We start from the raw sequence: 26,334 nt of genomic DNA, 5'->3' as shown, positions 1-26,334 counted from the left end.
GAACTACACTTTATATGTAATGTTTGGTTAACATTCTGCCAAGATTTATAATCTTTATTGCTAGCTGGCTGTCAGCCAGTGAAAAGATAGAATTACTTAATCATGACAGTATTTAATTGAAGAGATCTGTAACAGGAAATGGAATTTATAAAAATCAAAAGTCCTAACCTTTCCTGATGTACATGTCTCATAACTAACAACAAACACCATGCAATTATAATATTTAAATAGTATTTTATTACCATGTTCTGCACAATTTAAATAATAAATTTGAAACACAAAGGTACAAAATAACTTACATTGGACGGATTGACATACAAATACATATTGTATTTTGGCATATGAAATTGATTAAAAAAATTATCAAATTAATTTCGTATTATGAATGAATATAAGATCATACATTTTCACATAAAATACAGTGCTGATAAAAAATATGAATAAAAATAACACTTATTTGATCTCTTTCTTTTTTATACATAAACCAGATTTAAAAAATTGCAGGTCCAATATTGACATTTTGAGGACCAAACACCATTTTCACCCTAAATCTTTGTTTTGATAATTAAGTCCCAGTATATGGACAGCATATTTCTAACATTATGTATTTTGACATACAAGAACTTTAATTTCTGAAGTATGATTTTGTAAAATTTGAACAGATTCAATAGTATTTATTTCATTTCATTAGAACTGACCAAAGGTTTACCTTACATTGAACATTGTATAATATATGGACAGATTATTGTGCATGTTACATGATGACAACTACGTTGTATTTTAACTCAGACTTTAAATTCTTCAGTGAAAACTGGTGATATTAAGGACAAGACAAAATGAGCAAGAAATATAAAGAATAATTTTTTATTGAATATGTGAAAATGGAAAATTTTACCCTGATTGCTGAAATTCAATGTCAAACTTAATTCCTTACGTAGAATTCTGAAGGTTATTTTCAGTTTGTGAAATTTATACTTAAAAATGTTTGATTTACTTTTTTGACCCAGGAATATAAACATGTACTGTATTTAATAATTTAAATCAATAAATATAAATAATCAACAGCATGCCTAGAGATCAAGCTCATGTCTATCACAGTTCTGTAGAAATGCTAACAAAAGTTATGTTTCTTTGCCCTGCAATAAGAGCCCCTACTTTTCCTGCGCTTATCACAGGAGAAATACAGTAATATGCCATACATGGATATACTACTTATCTCTATATCATAATTATAAGTTTGGAAAAGCTTGATAATGATAGGAAGACAATTTACTTTGTTGATTTAGCCCAGATTAAAACTACAGGCTATCTTAATCAAATATAATCAACGTCATCAATCTAAAACTGTCCTCACCATAAAAAATTGCACCTTTAACATAGGATTAGTCACCCGTCTATAAGGACTGGTTCTACATGGCTATATCATTTATCTATTAAATTCAAGCCCCTCTATACATTTTCAATTTGACAAATATAACATAATTTCAGAACCGCTCTGTACTTGAACCTGGTCGTTTTCATTGATTGCTTATTATAAGAACGCATTTAAATATAAGAAAATCCATTGCCATTATGTCAAAATAGTCCTGTTTAGGTAGGCACATACATACGAACGATGTAAGTCTGTTCCATCAGCTCATCAGGCGGGTAAGGATTCTTTGTGATGATAAAGAATCGGAAATTTTTTGTTCTTAAGTCATTGAATTTTGTCTTTGCGTATTCATCTCCATCTGATTTTTTCACCAATTTCAAGTAGCTGAAAAAGAATGAACAGATTTATGACAAAATTCAAATTAAAAGTACAAAACGTGGTGAAATTTTTTTATGCTGAAGCAAGTCTTCAGATTTTTATACCAAAGGAAGTCTTCAAATTTTTCATTTGATTTTCTTCAGCTCCTTTATTTTTGAAAGTATATGGATGGGAATGAGGTGTCGACCTTCATATTGGTTCTGTATGATAAACAAAAACAGAAAATTTTGAGTTATTCTTGGAGATATTAGAAGAGAAGGTTTTCTGAGTGTGTGTCCATTTTCATATAACTCTGTGGTGGAGACATCTAAAAGTCCTAACAAAAAACTTAAGATGCACCTGTGTATAAATGTCCTTCAAATAAAACTTTTGATATCTCTTCGAGGGTGTATAATGAGACTTACGAAAATTTTAGGGAAAGGGCTTAATATAAGTTTGATAACTTGTGCCCATTCCCTTTGTATATAATAAGATACAATAAAATATGTTTAAATCAACATATTTAAAAAAAAATATGCATATATCTTTGATTTCATTATCCTAATCTTGACTCATTTAAGATTTAATTTGTGTTGTTGTGTAAATTATAACTCACATTTCTTCCTCCATTACACTTTTGTCCATGATCTTGCCCATGAGACCTTCGAGAATTTCATCAAATCTCATTGTAACAGTGTCAAACATATCCACCTCCATCATGTCCAGCACCAATGGTTTACCATACCTGTAATACACACGACAAGGAAAGGGATTGTATTCATACAATTATAAACGCACTCTACGTCACATGATGTTCAATAATATAATGTCATGTTGATGCCCAATATGGCTAGCCAAACTAAGGTGTTAATTTTGATAATCTGTGAAATGAATATAACAAATGAACAGTTGTCAGATTACATTTATGGTCAATATGAACGCAATTTGGATAACAAATGAATAACTACAACATCAACCTTAACATTTTATCAGTCTCCTAGACTGAATTCATATTGACAACAGATTCACTCTTGATAACTGTTAAAATGTTAAATAAACAAGAGTTTTACCGTACCTATAACACAGAGGGCATCAGTTGTAGGTAGGAAAGAGGTTTTTACCTGATTGATCCAATGATTGCCATTCTCGCCTTATCAGGCTCCATCTGAGCTGGACTGAGTGCGTTAAGATAGTTGGTGTCGCGATATCGTAAGAAGGTCGCGACCTGAGCATTGGGATCAATGATAAGTGGCCACCTGTACAGAAGATAAAAAAAATACAATAGTAATGTAATATAAAAAAACAATGTGGGTCATCAAATTACAATTTGTGGGTTATTTCATTCTTACAAAGAAAATTAGATTTCAAGCACAAGATACATCTTTTACTCCTTACTACTTTCAATCACTGGTTAGAAAAATGTGCTTTCAAAGGATCTTCATAATTTAATTACTACAAAGCTTTCACATAGTTCACATTCCTGAAATTTTACTAAAGGTTAAAGGATGTCTTTTCATAGAAATTAAGAAATGGATTATAATTTTAATTAATTTTTTTTTACTGCCAAGGTATCTATTTTTATGCAATTTTATCTTATCCTTGAAAGTAAGAAATAACAACTCATTTAAAATGCCATTTGGAGTATATATTCATGCTTAAACCGAACCTGCATAAAGAGACCAATTTATGGATTATCAATGATGGTCTCTAATTACAGGTTTACTTATATATTGTGTTACTTACTTGCCAGAGTCTTTGATCTTATTGCCCACATCCCTGAGTAAAACATCTTCTAATTCTCGGGTCATTACTTTTACACCAGGGAGTTCATCTTCCTCTAGAGCAGCTGGATATTAAATATTTCAATTCAAATTTAAAATCTGTACAAGTCAAATTGTTGTTAGAGGGACAAGGTATGTCTCATTCAAAAATGTGTCCATATCTCAATTGTTTGATTTCTATAATACTCTTACAGGTCAATAAATTGAAGGATGGATATGGTACCACCAACAGGCAAGGTAGTACCGTACATGTATCTATATTTTGGCACTTTCAATTTTCATTTTTTTTAGTGCATCAGATTATTGTACTTATCATAGAAAAATAACATACAGAAAGTACAATTTATAAGGTAATCATTATGTAGCAGAAAGTTTTAAAAGTAATTAAATAAAATTACCACTAAATAATATATGTGTACAGTATTTTTATATATCATATATTGTCAGGCAAAACCTCTTACACTGTCCTGCTCGCTTCTGTTCGCGGAGTTCTAGCTTGGTGTTTGCTAACTTTTCTCGAGCTTTCTCTGTATTAAGTTTCAATAATTCGACTTCATCCTCCCCATCATGGATTGCCTGCAACAGGGAGATAAAACCTTTCCATGTTAAGAAATATCATCAGTCATCACCCTGGATATTGGGGATTGGGTGTGTGTGTGTGTCACATGTGTGTGTGTGTGTCACATGTGTGTGTGTGTGTCACATGTGTGTGTGTGGTGGTGGTGGAGGTGGGGTGCAGACTTATCACCAAGTATATCAAGCATAAGTTAAAATTATCACCAACCAGTAAAATGTGGTAATAGGATTTGGATTTCCTGATAAAATTTGAAATTTCATTATTGATGTTATTGAAATGAAATATATTGTGAGACTTGTTAATGTATGTAGTAGGGAGGTTTGCTATGGAAAGATAGAAGTTTGGTATGAAGGAATTATATTATTATGTCATGTAAATGTTTGCTTAGAAAACCAAATAAAATTTTAAGTTATAAAAAAAAAAAAAAACGTTATTGACAAGATGCTGATGCTGGTATTCAAATAAAGATTTATTTCACCAAACATTATGTATTTCGATTTAAGGCGATGAGTGTACAATATGTTAGATATTTGATTTAACTACGGCATCATCATTTTACCTAATATCAACTACCACTGATCAATTTACTTATTGAAGCATTTTCTGGCAAATTATCACATGAAAATGAAATTAGGTCAGAGAGATGGGAGAATGCAGGTTCTTTGATTAGTACCCCAACTTCCTAGCAGTAATTACCCACTTACCTGTAGTGTGACATCTGGACGATTTGATTACCCACTTACCTGTAGTGTGACACCTGGACAATTTGATTACCCACTTACCTGTAGTGTGACATCTGGACGATTTGATTACCCACTTACCTGTAGTGTGACATCTAGACGATTTGATTACCCACTTAACTGTAGTGTGACATCTGGACGATTTGATTACCCACTTACCTGTATTGTGACATCTGGACGATTTGATTACCCACTTACCTGTAGTGTGACATCTGGACGATTTGATTACCCACTTACCTGTAGTGTGACATCTGGACGATTTGATTACCCACTTACCTGTAGTGTTACATCTGGACGATTTGATTACCCACTTACCTGTAGTGTGACACCTGGACGATTTGATTACCCACGTACCTGTAGTGTGACACCTGGACAGTTTGATTACTCACTTACCTGTAGTGTGACATCTGGACGGTCAAATCCACTGTTCATAGCCTCGTCGTGCTCAGTAATCCTCTTTTCAAGCTCACAGTAAGCTTTATTTAACTACAGAAACAAAGAACAAATATAATGACCATAACAAGAGATTTGACAAAGAAACTATTAAAAATCCCTATACATTTACCTGTCACGTATTAAGTATTTTTATTTCAGCTAACTCATGTACATTATCAAAATTAACAGTTAGGATACCACATTAATGAATTGGTACACTCCAATATAAACAATTAAAATCAATAGAAAACTTTTCTGGATGGTCCTACTGAGAGTTTATTGCAATATTGAAGTGTGTTGACATGAGACCACATTTACCAATAGTGTATTCTACTGTAAAAGTAATGTGTCAGTTTACAGCATTTAGTATATAACACATTATGTAACTTATATTAGGTTATGTATAATTTTACATGCACATATGAAATTTTAATATTTTACATATTTCACACATTAAATACACATGTACCAAGTAAAAATCAATGGCAACACATATTACATGTATCTGTATACACTATGGACTTGTGGCATAATTTTTAACATGGGATGGTGAACTCTCTGGATCAATTATTTGGTATTCTGTCAGCTTGTGAAGGCTGATATGTATATTGTAGTATTTCCTTGCAGAATGGTGGATATATTTGTGTAAAACCACAGGGACTTCATACAAATGTTAAACCCACAGTTCTTTATATATGTATGCCCATGGTTCATGGGATAGCACCGGACCTTTGTATATAAAGCCAATGTAATTGTATCCTTTTGATTAATTGAAAACAATATTTCAAGGTAGTTTATTTATAGATTCTGTACAAACCTGTTTCTGTAAAACATCATATTCATGTTGAGCAGCTTCCACTTTGCTCTCCAATCTGTGTAAAAATGTAAATGAGTACAAAAATTCAATGAATTGATGTTTATAAGATTTAAATTGTTAAATGTTGATTGAATGCTACTTTAACTCTTTCAGCAGAAATGATATACCTCCTGCAAATTACCATTTCGGTCACAAATGTGATTGTTTAAATTATTTTATAATTGTTGCAAATTAAACAAAAAAAAAACATCCCAGGAGTTTGTTTAACTAATTTATATGCTCTTTGACTTGAAACTTCACAAGCACAATTTAGTTTTGATCCCTAGCTTTTTTTGTTGCCATGCAATGAAGAATCATTTTAATACAGAGCAGAGAGATACTAACTTGCTTTGTTCGAACTCATTCCTTTTCCTCTGTTCTTCCAAGCGTTTTTCTTTGGCAGCTTCCAGTTTAGCCAGAAGGGTGTCTGTCTGGGAAACGTCCCAGTCCTTTATCAGATCTTGTACCGCCTTCTGGGAGGCTATCTGTTAAGGGGAGATAATCCAAAGTTTGTAAAGGCCATTTATAAGTCACTTAATATAACTGGACAGGTAAGATTATTTTCACACTGACTTTCTTCAATTTAAACAATCTTTTACCTGATATTGATGAACTGAATATATTATTTTACAGTCTCCTTTTATCAATTTTTAACTTAAGGGGGCAATTTAGTCCACAGCTGAAATTTAATTTGAAATTGCCCACCGCTCCTAATGATCGATACAAATGTAGTTGTCGCCCTGTGTTCCCCAAGGAATCAAGAGGCATTGCCCGGCATATGTCAACGACAGTTTGTATTATCAATACTAAGATCCCTTGTAGTCAATGTTCACATGTGTCAGAGTTTTATTTGTTAGAGAATTTAAGACACAGCTTTTTACAGGTAACTATACAGAGGTAGATTTGTAAACTGATGAATCCTGACCATGACTGCAGGTAACCAGTAAATCAAGGAGTATGAGTTATTTACTGTCCCATGAAATCCCAGGCACATTTTGCTTGTAGTAGCTGGTGGCTACCTCACCAAACAACATATATGAGACTCATTGCAGGGTATCCATAGCAACTTGGAGTAAAGTGTATTGCCCAAACTATAACCACGACAGCACAGAATGATTCATTATTTCAGCTGCTTGGGAAACACAGTTTTACCATACTGAGGAGAGATAGAATCACACAACTCAGATCTTCACCTGAGGTAGCAAAGTCTGATGCTCTACTGACCAAACTATCATGGCCTAAAAAACAGGACAAGAAAAACAATAAAGATATCATTTCTATTCAACCCTTGACATATAAATGTAGACACTATTTACCCAAAGCAAATAGTAATATTGTACAGGACATGAAGAACAAATCAAACTTCCTTTTGTGTTTATAAAGTCGAGGCACTCATTGTCTCACCTGTTGAGGGGTTTGGCTGTCACTTGCATATATCCGTGGATCTGCACCATTCTGGAGTAACAACTGCCAACCAAAATAAAAAGATTTAAATAAAAACTTCAGAGGAGTACATGTATATACAAACGGACGGAGAGGAAAAGTATAGTCCCCTCACAAACAGGAAAGACAAATTGTAAAATATTTTCTATATCTTTCCTCATTACCTGACAAGCTTCCATATGTCCAGCAAAAGCTGCTCGGTAAAGAGGTGTACGTCCAAACTGACCTTTTGTATTGGGGTCAGCACCCTTATCCAATAGGAGTCGTATGGTGTCTACATTTCCACCATCTATCAACAAAAATAGCATGGTCATTGATATACTGGATTATGCTTCCTGTTCATAATCAAGATGTCTTAGTATCAAATCCCAGTGATAGCTATCCATGCATTTTTTTTAAATTGAAATTTTCATATTTTTTTATACATTTTATATAAAGATATACATGTAATAATACACCAGTCTTTGCTTTAGTATATGCCATGGTAAATGAAAATCCCTGAATAAATAATCTCTGACTTACAAATGTGCCAAACAAATTGTAACTCTTCTTTGTTGGAGGCGAAACACATAATGTAAAACGCTACTCTCCCCCTTAATAGGTTATGATAAATGTACTTACTCGCTGCCTCAGACAGAGGTGTGTTTTCATTGGGATCCTCACATTCTACTACAGCCATCTCGTGTTTATTTCTTAGAGCCATGCCAATGGAATCTTTCCCTACTTCATTCTTGTCATCCAAGTCCTTCACCTAGTAACAATAAAACAAAACACTATATATATAATCTCAATTTGTTTTATATTTTTGGATGAGGTTAATCCAATTAATGTCTTTTGTAAATCTTTACACAATTTAAAATGCCAACATAAAATGCAGCTAAAACCGATTATGAACAGAATTACATTATTTTAGAATTTATTTAAATTAAATTTCTGAAGTTGAACCAATGTTTTATATTGTATAAATTGGATTATTATAAATTAAAAATCTTCAAAATGAGACATTTTGGCAATACATGTATCTTGTGTTAAAATTTCATTTGCATAACTTCAAAGAGACAGAATATTTCTTAAAATACTTGCTTTTGTCACTAAAAAGAAATTCCATTTTGGACAGTATATTTATGAAGCAAACTACATATGATCTACAGTAACTATATATATATATATACCTTGTATTATAGAGATAAGAATGACATCTATGGATATCGAGGCTTCATCCTCTCATAATTAACCAGTTGAATCCTTCAAATTCTCATACAATTTTATGAAAGTTTACTAGTAAATGTTATTATTGGTCAAATTTTGTTTTGGGAAAAATGTTATAAATCAAAAAATGTATTTTTTTTCACCAATTTTCGTATTTTGAGCAATATTGAAAATGAAGAAAAAATCTGTTGCTAAATAATGAGCCCAATAGATATTCCATTTGTCACAAAATTTATGAAATATTATACTTGAGGTAGGCTATTCTTTTAAATAAAAATTTGCTGATAAATACATGTACAGGGTATTTAAATAGAAAATACAAACACTACACATAGTTTTCAGTTAGTTTTTCAGAGGGTTGAAAACTTCATGATAACAATACAAATATAAAACATCAATGTTATACACACATACCTCCTGTAATACTGCCATAATTTCATCAATATCCCCCTCGAAAGCTGCCTCCAGCATTCTCTTCCTCCTCTTTGTTTCAGCTTGCCTTCTTCTCCTCTCCTCTTCCTCCTTTTTACGCTGACGTTCTGCTTCTTCTTGCTCCATTTGAACTAATTTCATAAATGCCTGGATAAAAATTGAAAAATTATCTTATTGATCTGACATATAGAAAATATGATATAATTGTAGGCTACAATAGATCTAGTGATATTCTCAATGGGTATAACAAAGGCGGCATGGAGTTATTTTTACATATTTAAAATATATATTGATAAGTAGTTGTTTATATAATGGCTTTTTCTCACTGTTTTAGTATGAGGCCTTCTTGCCTCATTTTGGGAAGAAAATAGGTGAATTGGGATAGATATTTTTATTTTTATTTCAATTTGAAATGGGCTTGGCCCATTATTGGCCCTCAAAATCTTGTATTGTCATAATATACATGTACCTGTAGTTATTAATTCCTAATGATATACATATATGTTTTAATTTTAGTATACAATACAATTGTGTACCTCCTTTTCAATTTTATCCATGAGTTCTTCATAGTCCTCTTTTTCTTTCTTCTTTTTTGCAAGTTTTTTCTTGGCCAAAAACTGCCTGATCTTTGTCTGAATTTTCCTGGCTGCATCATCCTTTGCAGTCCAGACTTTCGCTTTAGGTTTCGCTGGCTCAGCTGCTTTACCCTTAGCTGGTGCAGCTGCTCCCCCTCTTTTTACACCTGAATTAATGTAGATTTTTAGAAATGTGACGGTACCCACATTAGAACAGTTCCAAAAATGGAACATTTAAAAAAAAAAAAGAAATATAAAGGGAAAAATGAATGAAAAGGGGAATTTTTACGTTGATTTATTCTTAATGTGATTGCATGATGTCATTTAAACTTCATTTTGGTTTCACATTCAAGCTCTCTTTGCTGATCCAGACCTGAAGAATGGGTATGTACATGTATGCATAAAAATGTAACTGACCTACATTATAAATGAAATAGTTGATTGGACCAAAAATATAGTTTGTTTCAAATAACAATGCCATAAAAAATATAGCTAGTATAGTACGTACATTATAGTCCTATGCTACATGAATGTTGGTATTGCTTCAATTTATTTCTCAAACAGTTTAGGGCCCAGGTATGACAACAGAAAGAGAATAATTTAAGGAAAATTTTAAAGATTTAAATTTGCTAATGTTAAGGAAAAAACTTTGACCATTCATAGACTTATCAAATTAGTTAATTATATTCTAAGGTATCATGCATGTGTAAAAGTTCAAGGAGTAGTAGTGTGCAGGCAGCCGGGATCGAACCCGCGACCCTGGGCTTACTGGTCTGCCGCTCTACCGACTGAGCTAAAGGGAAATTCCCCCTAGCCGGAAGCTAGAAGGCGACCATACAACTATGTACAGTATCTACAATTAAAACCCGGCCTGCTACACATGATATTATCCCTTTTTTGCATGATACATCACTGGTAGTCCAAATGATTCTGATTACATTGTTGTATCTATCCACTTTAATATACTGCTAAGACCCACGTACCTAGGAGAGTATGGATAGTCAGAATCATTGAGACTACATAACTGCTTTGTAAGCATTTATTTAACTTACTAGGCAATCTCCCTTGGTACCGGAACATCATAACCTATCATTATTTACTATTTGTTTCAAAAATTGTTAAAATTGTTTTTGAAACAAAAATCCTAAATTATTTTTGGGTCAAGATTCTTTATAAAGTTGCATTTTGTTACATTATGTCAGCAAGAACAATTTTTTACATATATATCATGAGGCTTGAGCAGACAAACTGTGAAATGATTTCAGATAACGTACACACGTTTAAAATGTGTGTCGGACGTGTCAAGTATAGCTTTTGCAGAATGTATAATTAAGCATATGCATCGAGAGATGAATCAAATGAAAGAGGCTATGTGGCTATTATTTCAGACCTAGACGACAGGTAACGGGTGACATTACTCAGTATACATGTTGGGCCCTGATTTATAATCATTGTTTACCTGCAGCCGGGGCACCTCGCTTTGCAGGTGCTCCTCTCCCTGCTGGTTTCGCTGGTGCAGGCTTTGCTGCAGGACGCACAGGCGCTTTCACTGGAGCTGGCTTTTTAGGAGGCATTTTGGATATTTTCTGTTACCTCTAAGCGATGTCAATGCAATGTCATACAAAAACAAGCTACCAATGTATGTTTTCGTACCCCACCCTCCATTTGTCAACACGACAGGCGCGCACTTAGCAATCAAATAAAACGCGTTTTGATTGGTTAATAAAATATTAACATACTGAAAGCCGGTGTGAACCAGATAGTTTGTTTACATTGGGATTATACTGTTTCGACAGGAATCATGACAGACCTGGATTGCTTATATAGACATTTAAAATAATTACCAATACTCACCCGTAAGCAAAATAACCTATCGATATGCTCGTCCTTATCAACGACCATGATAATACCGTTTGGACTGCTCGGGACTCGATAGGGACAGGTCGTCCAGCAATGGTTCCCGCGTTTTCATTTCTTTTAATCAGGGACATGTCAATGGAATTCTATTTAAAAGTCCCTGTTTTTCCTACGAATTTTCTCCAGGAATAACAAAAGCTGTAAGCTTTGCGTTAATATCAAAATTCATAGTATAGAAATCTAAGTAAAAAAAAAATCTAGTTGCTAGTAGAAACATGTTCTTTATAAGAAACATATATTGTTATATGTTTCTATTGCTAGAATAAGATAGAGTGTACAGAATATTATTTAAAAAAAATATTTTTCTAGATTGAAAACCAGAAAAGGCTGTTTTGTATTTAGTTTACACACTACATCACATTACAATGTGTAATATATCAAGTTAGCATTGAAAACATGCTATAAGTTTATATTAATTCTTCTCCTATAATATGAATACGGCATCATTTCATGGACATTTACACACAATCGATAATTAAAAAATATAATGAGATACTTGGCTTGGGAGTCAAACTATAATCTAACTGATTAACGAAGATATAACATAGATGAACAGAAGTTAAAGTATATGGCATTGACGTTTTTAATTATGTACAATTTGTTAACTAGAGAAGTAGATATTGTTGGAATAAGATCCACAAATTGAACACATAGAAATTCATATAACCTCAGTGGTATCAAGAAAATGGATCAAAATATGAAACATTCATTAAAATCTTTTACTGTTAGGCCCTATAGACGAAATTCTGCATAGAAATAAATATTTCTTCATCTTCGTTATTCTTAAGTGAGTGATCACCCATAAAAGAATGTCTAAATTTTCAAAAATATCGTATTCTGTTATCATGTCAGATGGACCCTAGCTTTTGCTGTCCGATACGATTATAATCAATACAACTAAATAAACCGGAAATTCTCTTCTATCATAAACCCACAGGCGCAACGAGGTGAGTTGGCAAGTTTTTTTCGAAAAAAGATGTTGGTTTAGCATGAAGTATTTGACCTGTCATTTCAATTGTTAAAATAATTTGATTTAAATCTGCTGCTATCATTATCAAGATATGTTTTGAGTATCTCGATAGAGGAATGTTCTCTTAAAATTAAAGGTAATTCATTCCAGAGTCGAATAGAAGAGGGTAAGAAAGATGCATAGTATAAGTGTGTTCGTGTTAGTATTTTTTGATGTACGTCTGATCGTCCTGTCTTGTATGCACTGTTGGTTTAGTTTGGTTTGATTTGGTTTATTTTATTTAACGTCCTATTAACAGCCAGGGCCATTTATGGACGCCGACGTGTCAGGTTTTGGAGGTGGAGGGAAGCCGGAGTACTCGGAGAAAACACCGGTCAGTACCTGGTAACTGCCCCACGTTTCGAACTCGCAACCCAGAGGTGGAGGGCTACAGATATATGGAGTTTGGAGATATTTTGTGAACCGTTTTATGATATTGTAATGATATATGTTTTTTTACGGCGATCAACTAGTTTTTCCTATTTAGTGGCTCATTAAAGAAGTTCTATTCTGCTATGTTTAGTACCCCCTCCCCCCCCCAATCACACACACACCCCGTAATAATTCTGGCTGCCTCTTTTTGCACACTTCCTTATCTATCACTAAGGTAATTTTGAATATTGTCCCAGACTATGTACATTCTAAAATTGGTCTTATGAATTGAAAAAAAAAACATGTTGCAAAGAATTTCTACCAAGTTTGAATTTCAATTTTCTTAATACATTTTAGCATTTTGAAGCAGACTCTATAATATGATAGTGTAATTTACATACTTTACAAAATGTCCACCTTCCAATAGTTCGAGCTTCTCTTTTTATCTTAAAAAAAAAAAAAAAAAAAAATCGTGCTCCGCCACTATACAGTATATCTATCTGATGTATTGTTCGGTCTTTTAAGCCATCATTTTCAGGACTCTGTTATCATTTATTATGATAAGTATATTCTTGTGAGAAGCAGTGTCTAAACGCTGTACAGACAGAGTCTTAATTTGCAAACACGCCGTAAACGAGTGACGATCCTCCGAAATAAGGCGATGGAAATACAAATCTGAAGCAGGGACGTATATCATATGTGCTGTTCACGTGATTAATGAGTGTTTTCTTCGATTCTTTAATCAAGGCATTCCGTAATGAATATTGTGCTGTCGTGAAAGAAGAAAATCCGAAGTTGGGGACAATAAATTATATAAACAATCTGCGTCGCAGAGAGTTATTCCACCACTTACTAACCCAGATAATGGAAATATTGAACTTGGTGATGTCGAAAAAGCCAATATTTTGAATGACTATTTTTGTTCTATTTCAATAATTAATGAAAGGGAGGTTCCATTACCAAATTTTAATCTTAGAACTAATTCTTTCCTTGACTCCGTTGTAGTCAGATCCGACGAATTTTGCGATATACTGAAAATTCTAAAACTAGGGAAAGCATCTGGTCACGACACCATAAGTCACCATATGTTAAAATTTACTGCAAATTCCATTTGTAAACCATTGTCAATTTTGTTTAATATATCTTTTAATCAAAAAAGTTTTCCTGAAATCTGGAAGAAAGGCGTTGTACTTCCCTTTTTCAAAAAGGGTGATAGACATTTAGTGTCCAAGTATCGACCAATTACTCTTCTGTCTTGTATCGGTAAATTTTTTGAAAGAGTTGTTTTTAAACATATTTACAATTATTTTCATGAAAATTCCCTTTTCTATGAAAAGCAGTCCGGTTTCATGGCATGTCACTCTACAGTACACCAACTTATCGAAATTTACCACAATATTTGTTGTTCACTAGAGGAAAAAAAAAACACGCATGTCTTATCTTTTGCGACATCTCCAAAATGTTTTACCGTGTATGGCACAAGGGTTTGTTAATTAAATTAGAAGCATTTGATATTAGGGGGGACCTTCTAGAGTGGTTAAAAATTATATTTCTTATCGTCAGCAACAAGTTTTAGTTAAAAATGTGTACTACAATACAGGTTACACGACTGTTGGCGTACCACAGGGAAGCGTTTTGGGACCCCTTTTGTTTTTAATATATATAAATGATATTGTTGATAATATGAATAGTATATCTCGTTTATTTGCTGATGACACTTCGTTTATGTATTCTTCATCATCTCTTTTAGACATTCAAAGATCTCTTAATAATGACTTGCAAAAACTCAATGAATGGTCTCAAGACGGGCTCACTAAATTTAACTCACAAAAAACTGATGTATTGCTAATAACAAATTCAAAAAAATATTTCACCCTTGGACCTTACTTTTGGAGAAGAAACTTCGAAATTAGTTGGTAACCATAGACATTTAGGTATGATTTTCAGTTCGGATGCAAAGTGGTCCCTGCACATAGCAGAAATTATAAAAACATGTATGAAAAAGGTATCGGTATTAAGGAGTATTTGTGATGCCTATATTGGAACATGCTTGTGAGGTATAGGATCGTTGTTCTCTGGCAGATTGTAAATAAACTAGAACAAGTTCAACTTGAGGCAGCAAGAATTACCGGCATGCCATCTTTCTCTAGCAAACAATCTCTATATAAGGAATCCCAGCTCCAACTTTTATCTGAAAGAAGAAAGTTCCGTAAACTTTCAATGATGTATAAACTCCACAAGTATTTAACTCCTTCCTATTACAGCAATCTTCTTCCTCCAAGAGTAGATGAACGTAATTATAATGTTAGAAATAAGGAAAACTATACCGTTCCAAATTTTCGATTGTCTACTTCTTATGAATCCTATCCTATCTTCTGTTAGGTTATGGAATAATTTACCTATTGATGTCAGAGAACAGCCATCCATTAGTAGTTTAAAATCCAAAATAGAAAGCAATCGTGATGTATTACCTATTTATTACCTAACTGGAAATAGAAAATTAAATGTTTTACATTCAAAATTAAGACATGTTTGTAGTAGCTTAAACTATGATTTATATAGAGTAAATATAATAAAAGATCCAACCTGTGCAGAAAATATCTTTCATATTTCAATAATGAGCCGATTGGTGTAGCAATCATATGTTTAAGTATACACCATATACTCTATTTTCTCTCATAGGGTCTTTTCCTTATTTTTGTCTACCTTGTTTCGTGTGTTAATTGAAGCACAGGCTAGTTAGTATTAATAGAAACAAACATATTAGCCCCAACTTGTACCATACCAGGATATTGATAGGAGTTAGGGATAATAATTTTTTCTATTGATACTATTGAAATACCTCAGACTGTCATCTCCCGATACGAACGTAGCTCAAGGCAAAACTACTGCAGTCTAAACCCGAGTACGATTTATTCGGAGCATCAAGTTTAAAACAACTTTAAGTCAGTGTCGTTTTAGAATCGTCTACAGTAAAACTTATTTCTGCTCACTGGAAATCTCGTAGCTTCAGAGGGTTTCTCCCCTGGACCCCAACTAAGGGGGTGACACCGTCTAGACACCGTCTGGACAACCCTAAAAAAAGCATACACTTCAAATGTATATATTTATCCGAATTATATTGACGTTTTATCGACTATTTTATATCGGTCTGGCGTCGATTTTTATTTCAGAATTGGGGCCGTCTAAAACGTGCGGCCCGAAGATCTCCGGGATTTAAACGACACCAGATCGGTATACAGAGGTCGATAAAGCATCTGAACATTTGGAGTATGCAGCTACTAAAGTATAGACGCTGGAGATCTCAACTGTTTCCCTGTTATGACCAACGGGTAAGGCATCGGGGACCAGGATATACCCCTGGGCAATTCTGGGCACTTTATGACGTCTCTCTTTTCTCAGCAAATGTATACGATGGTTTAAAATAGATGCATTCAAAGTTTGAGAACATAATTCATCAGAACAGAAGAAAAGCTCAGGCCGCCATGGACGATCCCAAGCTCTAATTTTATATCCCCAGTTTAACTGACTTCCAATGTGTTAACTACACCTTTGACTGCACAAAGTGAACCTCTTGTAATCCTCATAAACAAGGTAGGATATTCCTTCTGGACCTACAGTATTATTAATCCTCAGACGTTTTACTGGTAATAGTGGTGTGAAACTTAATTAGAGAGTTCTATTAGTCCATGTTATTATTTATGTATGCATGTATTAATTACATGTCAATTATTAGTCCTTTCAGGAGAACGGAAAGTCTGCAGTTGACGGGAATGACTCTGACATATGATTTTTAGAATTGGCAAAACACACACCTGAATGGCTTCCGTCCAATTAAGAGGATAAAACAGTATCACCAACACGTGTCCGGTACAGTTGTACCTCATGGATACGACTCTTTGTGAAGGGTATCTCCTAAATGTACAGGTAGATTCCTAATGGTGGATTAATCCAAAGTGAGAAAATAACTTGTTTTATTCTCCTTGTTATACCGAGGTTAAATATTGAGCTTCATTACGTGAATGTGTGTGGAAGACATGGATTGGAGTTATAGAATAACAACTGTATTACATATGTATTGCTAAAAGTTGTTACGGCGCATCAGGCACTTCCCTGATAAATAAATTCGAAACCAACACAAAAATTCTCATTTAATTTTTTACGTGATTAAGGTGGCCATATCTCGATTATTTGATCATAGTTATCAATCATTTGGCAATTTGACGTGACATGTTCACGAATAGACATTTGACTTAACATCTACATTATAATGGCCACCCTATCTAAATGAAGATAATATCACAGTGAGAGAGTGTTAGAAAGGGGACATGAAAGGCTTGTATTGCTAGGACTTTTAAAGATAAGACGGATGAAAGATCCAATCAGAGATACCCTGGTACTAATTTGTTCTCATCTGAGTTCTAGAAGAGTTTATATGAAGATGTCTTTTTCTTGTGGAGATTTTGTTGTGTATACTTTTATACAGAGTTGAAGTCACATGTCTTTCCTCATGTTAAGTGAGCGCCAGATCAGATGCGGCATCACTAATACTTGAGACGTGTCTGAATTTGTTGACGATAAACCTAGCTGTTTGATGCTGACCATTTTCAGCTTTTGTGTATGGATGTCAAACTGAGCAGGTACACTCTAACTCAACTTCGCTAGCCAAGTGTGTCCATTACGATAATTTTTTTTGTTTAAAAAAAATATTTATCTGTGTTGAATTTACCAAACCATAAATGATACCAAACTTTACTTTGACGTAGTCAAATTTTACCCTTTGACAATGGCTGTGACATTTCGTACGTCCTGTTTTACTAAGAGTCGTTGTGTCTCACCTTTTGTGTTCCTAAATATAGATATGTTGGTTCTTATTAACCTTTTACTTTCCTTTCGTAAATCCTTATTAGTACATGTACTCTATAATAAGTTTGTCTTTAGTTTACCTCAGTAAATGTATATATACTCCCGATATATCAACTCCGTATAAATTATTAAAAATTTTGTTGGGGTAATTTAAAGCCAACAAGAAATATCTTAAAAAAAGATAAACGACATAGTTTTAATGCTGGTGGTTATAATATAAAACTGCTGGTGAAATAAATGAACGAACTAATGCGTTTCAGTACAGAAAACAAAATTATATCAGTTTGAATCATGAATCAGGAATATAATTTTATTAATGTGTCATTTAAAAAGATACATCCACTTATTCAGCTTGCATTCAATCTTAACTTTGTTTCGTTTTTAACTGCATACCTGCATTTTGCATTTACCGCTGCATTGACCAATCATATACTTCATCCTGACCAGTAACGCCACCTGTCGCATCATATTCGTAGCCAAAAGCATATTATACGGCTATACCGAATAACATGAGAGATTCCTGACTTGAACAATGATTTTATATCTTAAGAAATTATCTCCATGATAGCTGTTGAAGTCGACATTGGTCAATCATCGCAGAAGAGTAAACCAAGTGCATATGTAAGTTGGATAGTGCATGCGTTAACATTACTTTTTAATGCATTCATCTTTTCTGGATTTTCCTTGAAAGTAATTATTAGTTTTAATTAATTTTAATTGCATTTTTAATTAATTTTAATTGATATCCAATTAGAACAAATAGCATATATCTAGAGCGAGGAGTACTTTATTTGACACTTTCAATTTTGAAAACGAAATCACAGTCTAGCAAGTTATTTTGGTTTAATTCGTACGAGTACTAAAATGTATATGGGAGTTTGCTCAGATAACGCTTATATATTTAAACCAACATTAAGATGATCATAGATTGTTATAGTGTCAAGAAGATCATTTTGATGGCACCGACGCGAGAGCATGTTAAATAATCTCCTCTTAAATGTAAATTGAAGGGTTGTCAAATTATTGTTAATGGCAAAATGAATACAATTCTAATGATACTCGGATTGTGTTGATATTGACAATAAATGCAATCTGTCGATCGTTAAATTGTGAATTACATGTTTATGTTGGAATCCAGCAGCGTTGTTTTGTGACGAGAAGTTTTATTCATACAACATACAATAGGAATGTGTGAAGAGATATTGTTTATATATAATATGTATATGTATAGTTCCACGGTTTAACAATCATTGTTTAATTCTATTGTTTCATAATTAACAAATTACATATTATACCTTCGTTAGGGCTGTCCTTAACATTATACATATACATGGATTGGTATTATAATTTGGTCCGATTTATATTAAATATTACAATAGTTTGTCGTGTTTTTCTGTTACCCTTTGTTCTGGCCGTCGTTTATTTTTTCACATACATATGTCTGGTAAGTATGACATTAAACATTAAATCGTTTGTAAATCTCTAACCGGAGCCAGACTACGGAACAAAATCAGAAATCTTTAAGTTCCATCGATTGAATACTGCTTATATACACCTGCAGCATCACCAGCTTTCTCTTCTTCATTATATGCGTCAAGTACTCCAAGCACTTTTACCAGTGTGTTTGATAGAATGATTTGAAATTTATTAACATTTTATGTTCTCCTTTTAGAAGATTAACTTCTAGATACTTGACAGACAAACACCATTTAAAAGTCAGCCAAATTGACCGACTGACATACATTGAAAGGTATCTGTTCCCCTTCCGGAATACCAGTCCTTCTCTGTAAGTGTTATGTTGCCATTCCTTTTATTTCGGCGTCTCATCTATTATAGAAATCGTTTACCCTTCCGGAACACATTCAAGTGTTATGTTGTCATTCCTCATGTTTCGGGATCACTATTTTAGAAACAACTTACAATTTCGGAAAACATCTTTTTTTTTTAATGTTGTTGTTGTCCTTTCTTTTGTTTCGATTTCTTTTGTTAAATTTTAATGTTTGGTTCTAATGCTAACCATGTACATAACTTGGTGTTTTGTCTTCTATTATTTAGAAAAGATGAAAATGAATGTCAGATTAAACAACACGCAATCGTCATTGTTACATATAACATCTAGTTGGATGTCCGTTCCAGAAATTCAAAAGTGATGGAACAAAATAAACAACAAGTAATTATCCTTAGTAAAATTTTTAATTCTGTAAATGTTATATTCTAACAACTAATAAATCGACTCACGAAAGAACAATTTCATTACATGAAATTTATGTGTCCGTTATGGAAGAATAGTCTATTGTTGCACACGATTGTGTACATTAATAATATAATTCAATATCTCTTTGTTCATGCTAACGAGAAAAGACTATAGTAATGGTATGAAATAGTATTTCAGAAAAGACTGGAGATATTACGTACTCTGTAGTAAGGTAATTCATATAAAATGTTCAGAAGATATTCCATTATTTGAAGGCGTCTCCGATATTTTTAATAATCTCATGCAAAATTACATAAATAGCAATAATAACAAATCTAAGTAACGATATTAAAGAGAATTACTTAAAATAAGAAAATGCATGATCTAATTTCAATTTATTATGTCTCGAGTTAAATACAATTCATGTAAGGTCGAAATGTTTTTTACTCAAATATTGTATGATAAAACTATAACCTCTCCTAAGTTGAGAAACATTACACAGAATTGAGGTCATCAATTGATACATTTTCTATGTTTTGTTTACTCATGCTTAGATTAATATACAAAGAAAGCCTATGCTTCTGTGTATCAAAAGATACTGGCTTTATCTTAACTCTGAGGTTATATCTTTAGTTATAAGTCTATCGTATACTTATGTCAAATGATCATTATGTATTTATGAAGTTGACTATTTAATGTGTGTAACTCATAAAGGTCATATCCTTCTGACCTTGGAACTGCATTCTGCCAGCGACAGTGATTAATATTATAAATAGCCAAGTAACATATTATAGAAATTTTCACATTGATGACAATGGTTTTCTTTGTTATGTTTTCATTTTTGTACAAGCCGAAAAATGCAGATATCAAATGTGAGTAAATTTTGTTATCTAAAATCAGGATTTACTCATGATTTGTAACCAAGGTCCTCATTCAGATGCCGTGTTCATTCCCTAAAATATGCTACCTTGAAACATGGTATTGTATTAACAAACTGATATTTGTTTATGTTACTATTTTGATATCGTTACCCCCCCCCCCCCCCCCCCCCCCCTATTTCTTTAAAAATTACATAACTACGTCATCAGCAAAATGCAGCTGGATTGAAATAAATCATGGAATTTTAAACATAATTGTATTAAGAATATATTGCGTTAAATGTTCCACTGTAGTAAATTCACACAGACACGTTTCCACCAGGTTGAATTACATTTTACCTCCTCCATGAATATGCATCTCACTCGAGAGAAATGTAATATTTCCATCTGTCAACGTGACGTAAATCCAACTTGTAAACATAAATCAATATAGCAATCCAGGGAAGCTCTTAATCACAAGTATACTTATGGAATCAGTAGGATAGTGACGTCACAGTCACAAAACTCACAACCAGAATATTACCCGCCTTTGCACTTGTCGACACAAAGATCTTCCATAACGTCGTTTGTGAATAACTTAGTTTGTTGAAAACAAATCATATATCCTTATCATTTCTGAAACCGGAAATTAGCAATGCCAATCCGGAAGTTAAGCAGACAACCAAGAATTCGTCATCCGATTTATACGAAGATATATCACTTTTTTAATATCCTGGACTAAAGAAACGTTGAAATGAAATTCGGTTTCTTGTTTTAACACTGTTGATTGCTCACTACCAAAGCCAACAGAGATGGCGCGTCTTATAGGAGGCGGTCCTCAAATTATTCTCTAATGAAGACACCAACACTTAGTCGTTGTCGTTCTCACAATCACTAAGAGAAGTACCTTGATCCGTAACTGGGTCTGTATTCACAGTACCTTCACTTGAACCTGTATAATATATAATAATAGGTTCTTAAGGGGGCAATCCACCATGGACCTTTCTATAGCAGTAACGAGACACATTAAATGTATGCCCTCTCTATTATCCATTAGAAAGAATATCAATATCATTATACACTCGGCCCCGGCGACAAAACACCTCCCACGCCTCTTTTTGTAATCTTTGTTTTCGTTTTCTTTGTAATCTCTTTCTATTTCGATGTTTGTTCTTTCTTCCGCGTCTTCGTTTCTTTCCCCGTTTTCTTTTTCTGTACTTTCGTTTCTTTTTTCGTCTCCGTCGTCTGTTTCGTTTTCCAAATGGCTTTTTCCTTTTCTCAAGCGTAAGATCTGAGTTATTGTGTAACAGATCTGTAAGTATACATCAAACGCTTCATCAGGCCAAAGTTAAGAAACCTCCTTCAATGTTAGCCAGGATCGATCAAACATTTAAATTAAATCCAAAAACTAAACTCGTCAGTGCGGCACATCCGGACATGCTCGACTTCTGTATTTCCACTTCCGGTATGTTGTCATAATTAAAGATCGACCGGAAAATTAATCAGTGGTAATGGCATGCATTATGAAATAGATGAAGTTAGTTTACAGCATAATTTATATTAGCAAGCCATGCGAATGGTTTTCACGGTGAAGAAAAGATGACACAGAGAGGGTATCAAAGCTAAAGATGGGTTCTCGCGTATTTTTAGGTCTTCCCTGATGGCAAAATAGTTATTATGGAATACCTATCTGACAGGCTTATTGATGAAAGGAAGTTAAATACTCATAATCACTTTGTCTTATTTCGGAAAATGCTCACGTAATTACTGCCATGTTCGCTTCATTAGTATGTAAAATAACGGGATGTCAGATCGACCTCAGATCGTCAGCTTGCAATACGCCGAGAAGGTGTATTTATTGTGGATATGGAATGAGTAACTTTACAGGTCTAGTATTAACATGAGGCTTATTTTCACGGACAGCAAAGAATTACGAATATACACGGGAAACCCATCTTTTAATGTTTCAGTAATTTATTATGAAATATGACATACATAACAAGTAAAAGATTGCATTCAGAATAACAAAACATTATTGAAAAAATGCATTTAGTTTATCAGTTTTTGAAAGAAAGGAAAAGACAAAACTTGTTACCAGTCATTTACGTTTAAAGGTTCTTGATGAGGAAAACTGAACACCCTTTGAAGCCCCTCCGAGGAAAATTATGTAAACATGCATTATGGCTGGATGTTGGTATAAAGGTGTTGCTCACTAGTTCTGAGGAAACATGTCGACAGGTGATACAAAGAAAACATTATCATAGTGATCCCTTAATTAGGTACGGTGTCAGGTCGACATGGCTGTGTGAGGTCTGTACTGGTCAAACCAAATTAATACACGGAAGGTCAGCTCATATCTGCTAAAAGAGGACTTCTATTGAGAGAATAAAGGCACTGACTCTTCTAGAAATATACTTACCTGTTGAGCATTATGGTAAGAGATTTATTCATATTTAAATCGACGTTGGCGCACGTGCAGAATCGTTAAAGCTGTATCTCTCGCAATGAAACGGTATATAATCAAATTTGAATAACACGTGTACACATGCACTGAATCTTTCTTCTTTATAAGAACATAGCACGATTTTGTATCAAATACAATACTTAATTCCTTTTCATGAATACTGATTCACCACCAGAGTGTATCATGCAATTCAAAATATTTAATAAAATTGGGTTATTTTACATATAGCATTTAACAGAGAGATCGTGTTTCAGAAAATCTGTTTGTTTTTGGAAAGTGAAAGTAAAGAGATTTCCCAGTTTAAAAAAATGGCCAAATCGCCTCCTTTGTGCTTCATTGAAAGCCAAGAAAAATATTACTTAATATACATTGCATTCACATACAATGGACCCGCGATAATCCGGACGCCGATAGTATACGCCAAAACCAGGAAAACTCCGGATAACTTTAGATGAAATAATATCTTTCAGGTCGGTAAGTAATGAACATATTCTTAACATTTTTTTTTTCAATTTCTATAAACGGAATGCGAAGGTTGTAACATTTTAATTAAAAACTGATGATATACACAAAGGGAGGGCTATTTAGGTAAAAAACATCAGCGAAAAGGACTAATATTTTAGTAAACTGTTTTTCAATTATAATTCCCCACAATGTTATTGCAAAGGTTTATATTGTGGCTAATGTTGAGGATAGAATAAAGTCCCGAAAAAGACACCATGAAAAAGTCTTAATACAGAACAATATTGTCTATATATTTATATCAGCGAAAAATCACATTCCTTCATAAAACTTTAAACGATTAAAATGTGAAAACCTCAATTACCAAAAAACTGACATCATAGTTATCAATAAAAAAACTATAAATATTAAGTAGACTAGACTGGTTGTATGTTATAATGAATTTATTATTCATATGTAGACAAATGTATTTCAGCATTCAGAAATACATTGCATTTTATAATTACTGTATAAATAAACCAGTTTTTCTCAGAATCAATATTTTCATTAATAAACAGTGTGGGATTTTATATTAAAAGCCATTCTCTTGAACCGTGCTTGTTGTATTTGATCCAGAGTCCACTAGTTTGACCTGGCGGAACCTGAAGACGTTTACCCTACCCATACACATGGTCTTGATGTTATTGCAATTTTTCACGGATCTCCATTTAAATTCAAATTTTCGTTCGTAGTTGTCCTCTTTTTATCGTATTTCCAATTACGATTTCGTTTGTATGTCAGTATTTTCTATTTGTTTTAACTGGATATAAACGATGATCTGTAACCGTCAATCTCATTTAAGCGAAGAGAAATTGAATGGTAATGCCTCATATGGGTACACAATACTCGCTACCTTTACTGTAAATCACTTAGATTTCACGCACTTACTTCTTCAGACATATTCGCGAATACATTATTTGTATCATTGTATCGAACGTTGAACAAGAAATGACTTTAAATTCGCGAATGATGAAATGTTAGAGTTATGGACTCCACAAGACCGGTGACCGATTACTTGGTCACCATCCAAAGATGTTATTTTTGAACAAGTAATCGCGTAGTATTTGAATTCGCGATTGACTCTCCTCGCTTATTAACGCGAAAACATATCCCACGCGAAATATAAGTGATTTACAGTAAATTGTAAAATTACCCCCTCTCTCTCGGATCATTGTTTGTCATATGACAACATGACCATGTAGGCAAGAAGGATTAGTATAAGCAGATTAGTAAAGCATGTAAGCGCCGTGTCTATCCCGCTGGCTGCTACCGGCCGGAGTATTTCCGCACAAACGAGATAATGTTCCCCTCGTGTAGTTTATGTAATCTTATAGTTTGTGTTATGAGATTGGGACATAAAGTCTTACTGATTTCTCCTAATAATTTTCTAATTGGTATGATATGATAAAGGGGTAGATTACCTTGACATTTCTTTTTGTGCTACTGTCGCTATTATTTAACTGATCTTACATAATTATATGAATATACACTTTATAAATCACGTCAGAGAGAAATCATATGACTAGCGTACTAGTAGTGCCTGTTCAGGTAAATTTGAATTGGATTGAATTGAATACAAACGCTCATTAACACCTTTCAGAGGACATCCTAATATTTGCTATGAGACGGTGCTTTCTCTTTTTGCCGGGAATTTTAAATACATAGCTCTCTGATATACTGAATTTCCTGACATTTCATTATAAGGAGGAGGTAAAACACCATGAAATATTAATTGTATACCATTGGATCTAAGGAATAATTTAGATCACTTTCTTATACCACTTGGAACCGACGAAGGTAATGAGAAGGACATACTTTGTTTTTAGCAATCTTTATTAACAAAGCTTCAATTTCAGTGTCTGAAGCGGTACACTTTGGGATAAAATACATAAGGGAAAGGAAAGAAAATGTTTGTTGTCTTTTAGATGTGATCATGAACATTATGTATGCATTATATCATCCTCGGTGTTCTATGGATTACGTTCACTTTTGCTCTCTGAACACCTAGAATATGTTCTAATGAACTAGAAGGGTCAGTCACCGCCATCAAAATAGTTTGATCCTTTGGTAGGAATCAAACGAATCTCGAGTTCACCATACCTCTAGATGGAGGTTGCCGCTCCTCCGTAATCGTCAAGAGGAATGCATCTACCTAGTAACCGTTCACGCCTTCCCTGATCCAATTCAAAAAGGTAGTTGTGTGTCTTCGATTTTGATTTTGCCAAATATATTCCAGGGGTGCAGGGAGCGAAATAGAACGATCGTCATCCCTAGAGTATCTAGGATGGACATATCCCATGGGTACAGAGAGTGAAATTGAACGTAACCCCTTGAGTATCTAGGATGAACATATCCCATGGGTGCAGAGAGCGAAATT

At 33.6% G+C, this 26,334-nt stretch overlaps 2 protein-coding genes across 2 annotated transcripts in view; both read right to left on the bottom strand.

Annotated features, from left to right (window-relative positions):
• Positions 1-469: 469 nt before the first annotated feature.
• LOC117325872 (putative IQ motif and ankyrin repeat domain-containing protein) lies at positions 470-11,462 on the bottom strand. The gene is made up of 14 exons (XM_033882370.1): positions 11,237-11,462; positions 9,739-9,944; positions 9,185-9,349; positions 8,183-8,312; positions 7,726-7,850; positions 7,523-7,585; positions 6,464-6,603; positions 6,080-6,134; positions 5,221-5,313; positions 3,972-4,086; positions 3,473-3,575; positions 2,851-2,985; positions 2,346-2,474; positions 470-1,756 (listed from the first exon to the last, which is right to left on the bottom strand). The coding sequence occupies exons 1-14, from the start codon at positions 11,349-11,351 to the stop codon at positions 1,591-1,593; spliced, it is 1,740 nt and encodes a 579-aa protein (XP_033738261.1). The 5' UTR covers positions 11,352-11,462; the 3' UTR covers positions 470-1,590.
• A 9,715-nt stretch (positions 11,463-21,177) lies between these two features.
• Positions 21,178-26,334, bottom strand: part of LOC117325871 (R-spondin-2-like) — a 48,204-nt gene continuing 43,047 nt past the window's right edge. Inside the window, exon 5 of the mRNA XM_033882369.1 lies at positions 21,178-22,304. Within this exon, the coding sequence (XP_033738260.1) occupies positions 22,039-22,304 (266 nt within the window). The 3' untranslated portion in view covers positions 21,178-22,038. The remainder of the gene's footprint in view (positions 22,305-26,334) is intronic.

The sequence above is a fragment of the Pecten maximus genome, chromosome 4 (genome assembly GCF_902652985.1).
Source record: "Pecten maximus chromosome 4, xPecMax1.1, whole genome shotgun sequence".
Classification (NCBI taxonomy): domain Eukaryota; kingdom Metazoa; phylum Mollusca; class Bivalvia; order Pectinida; family Pectinidae; genus Pecten; species Pecten maximus.
The sequence above is the reverse complement of the archived record's forward strand: the minus strand, read 5'-3'. Positions and strand labels throughout refer to the sequence as shown.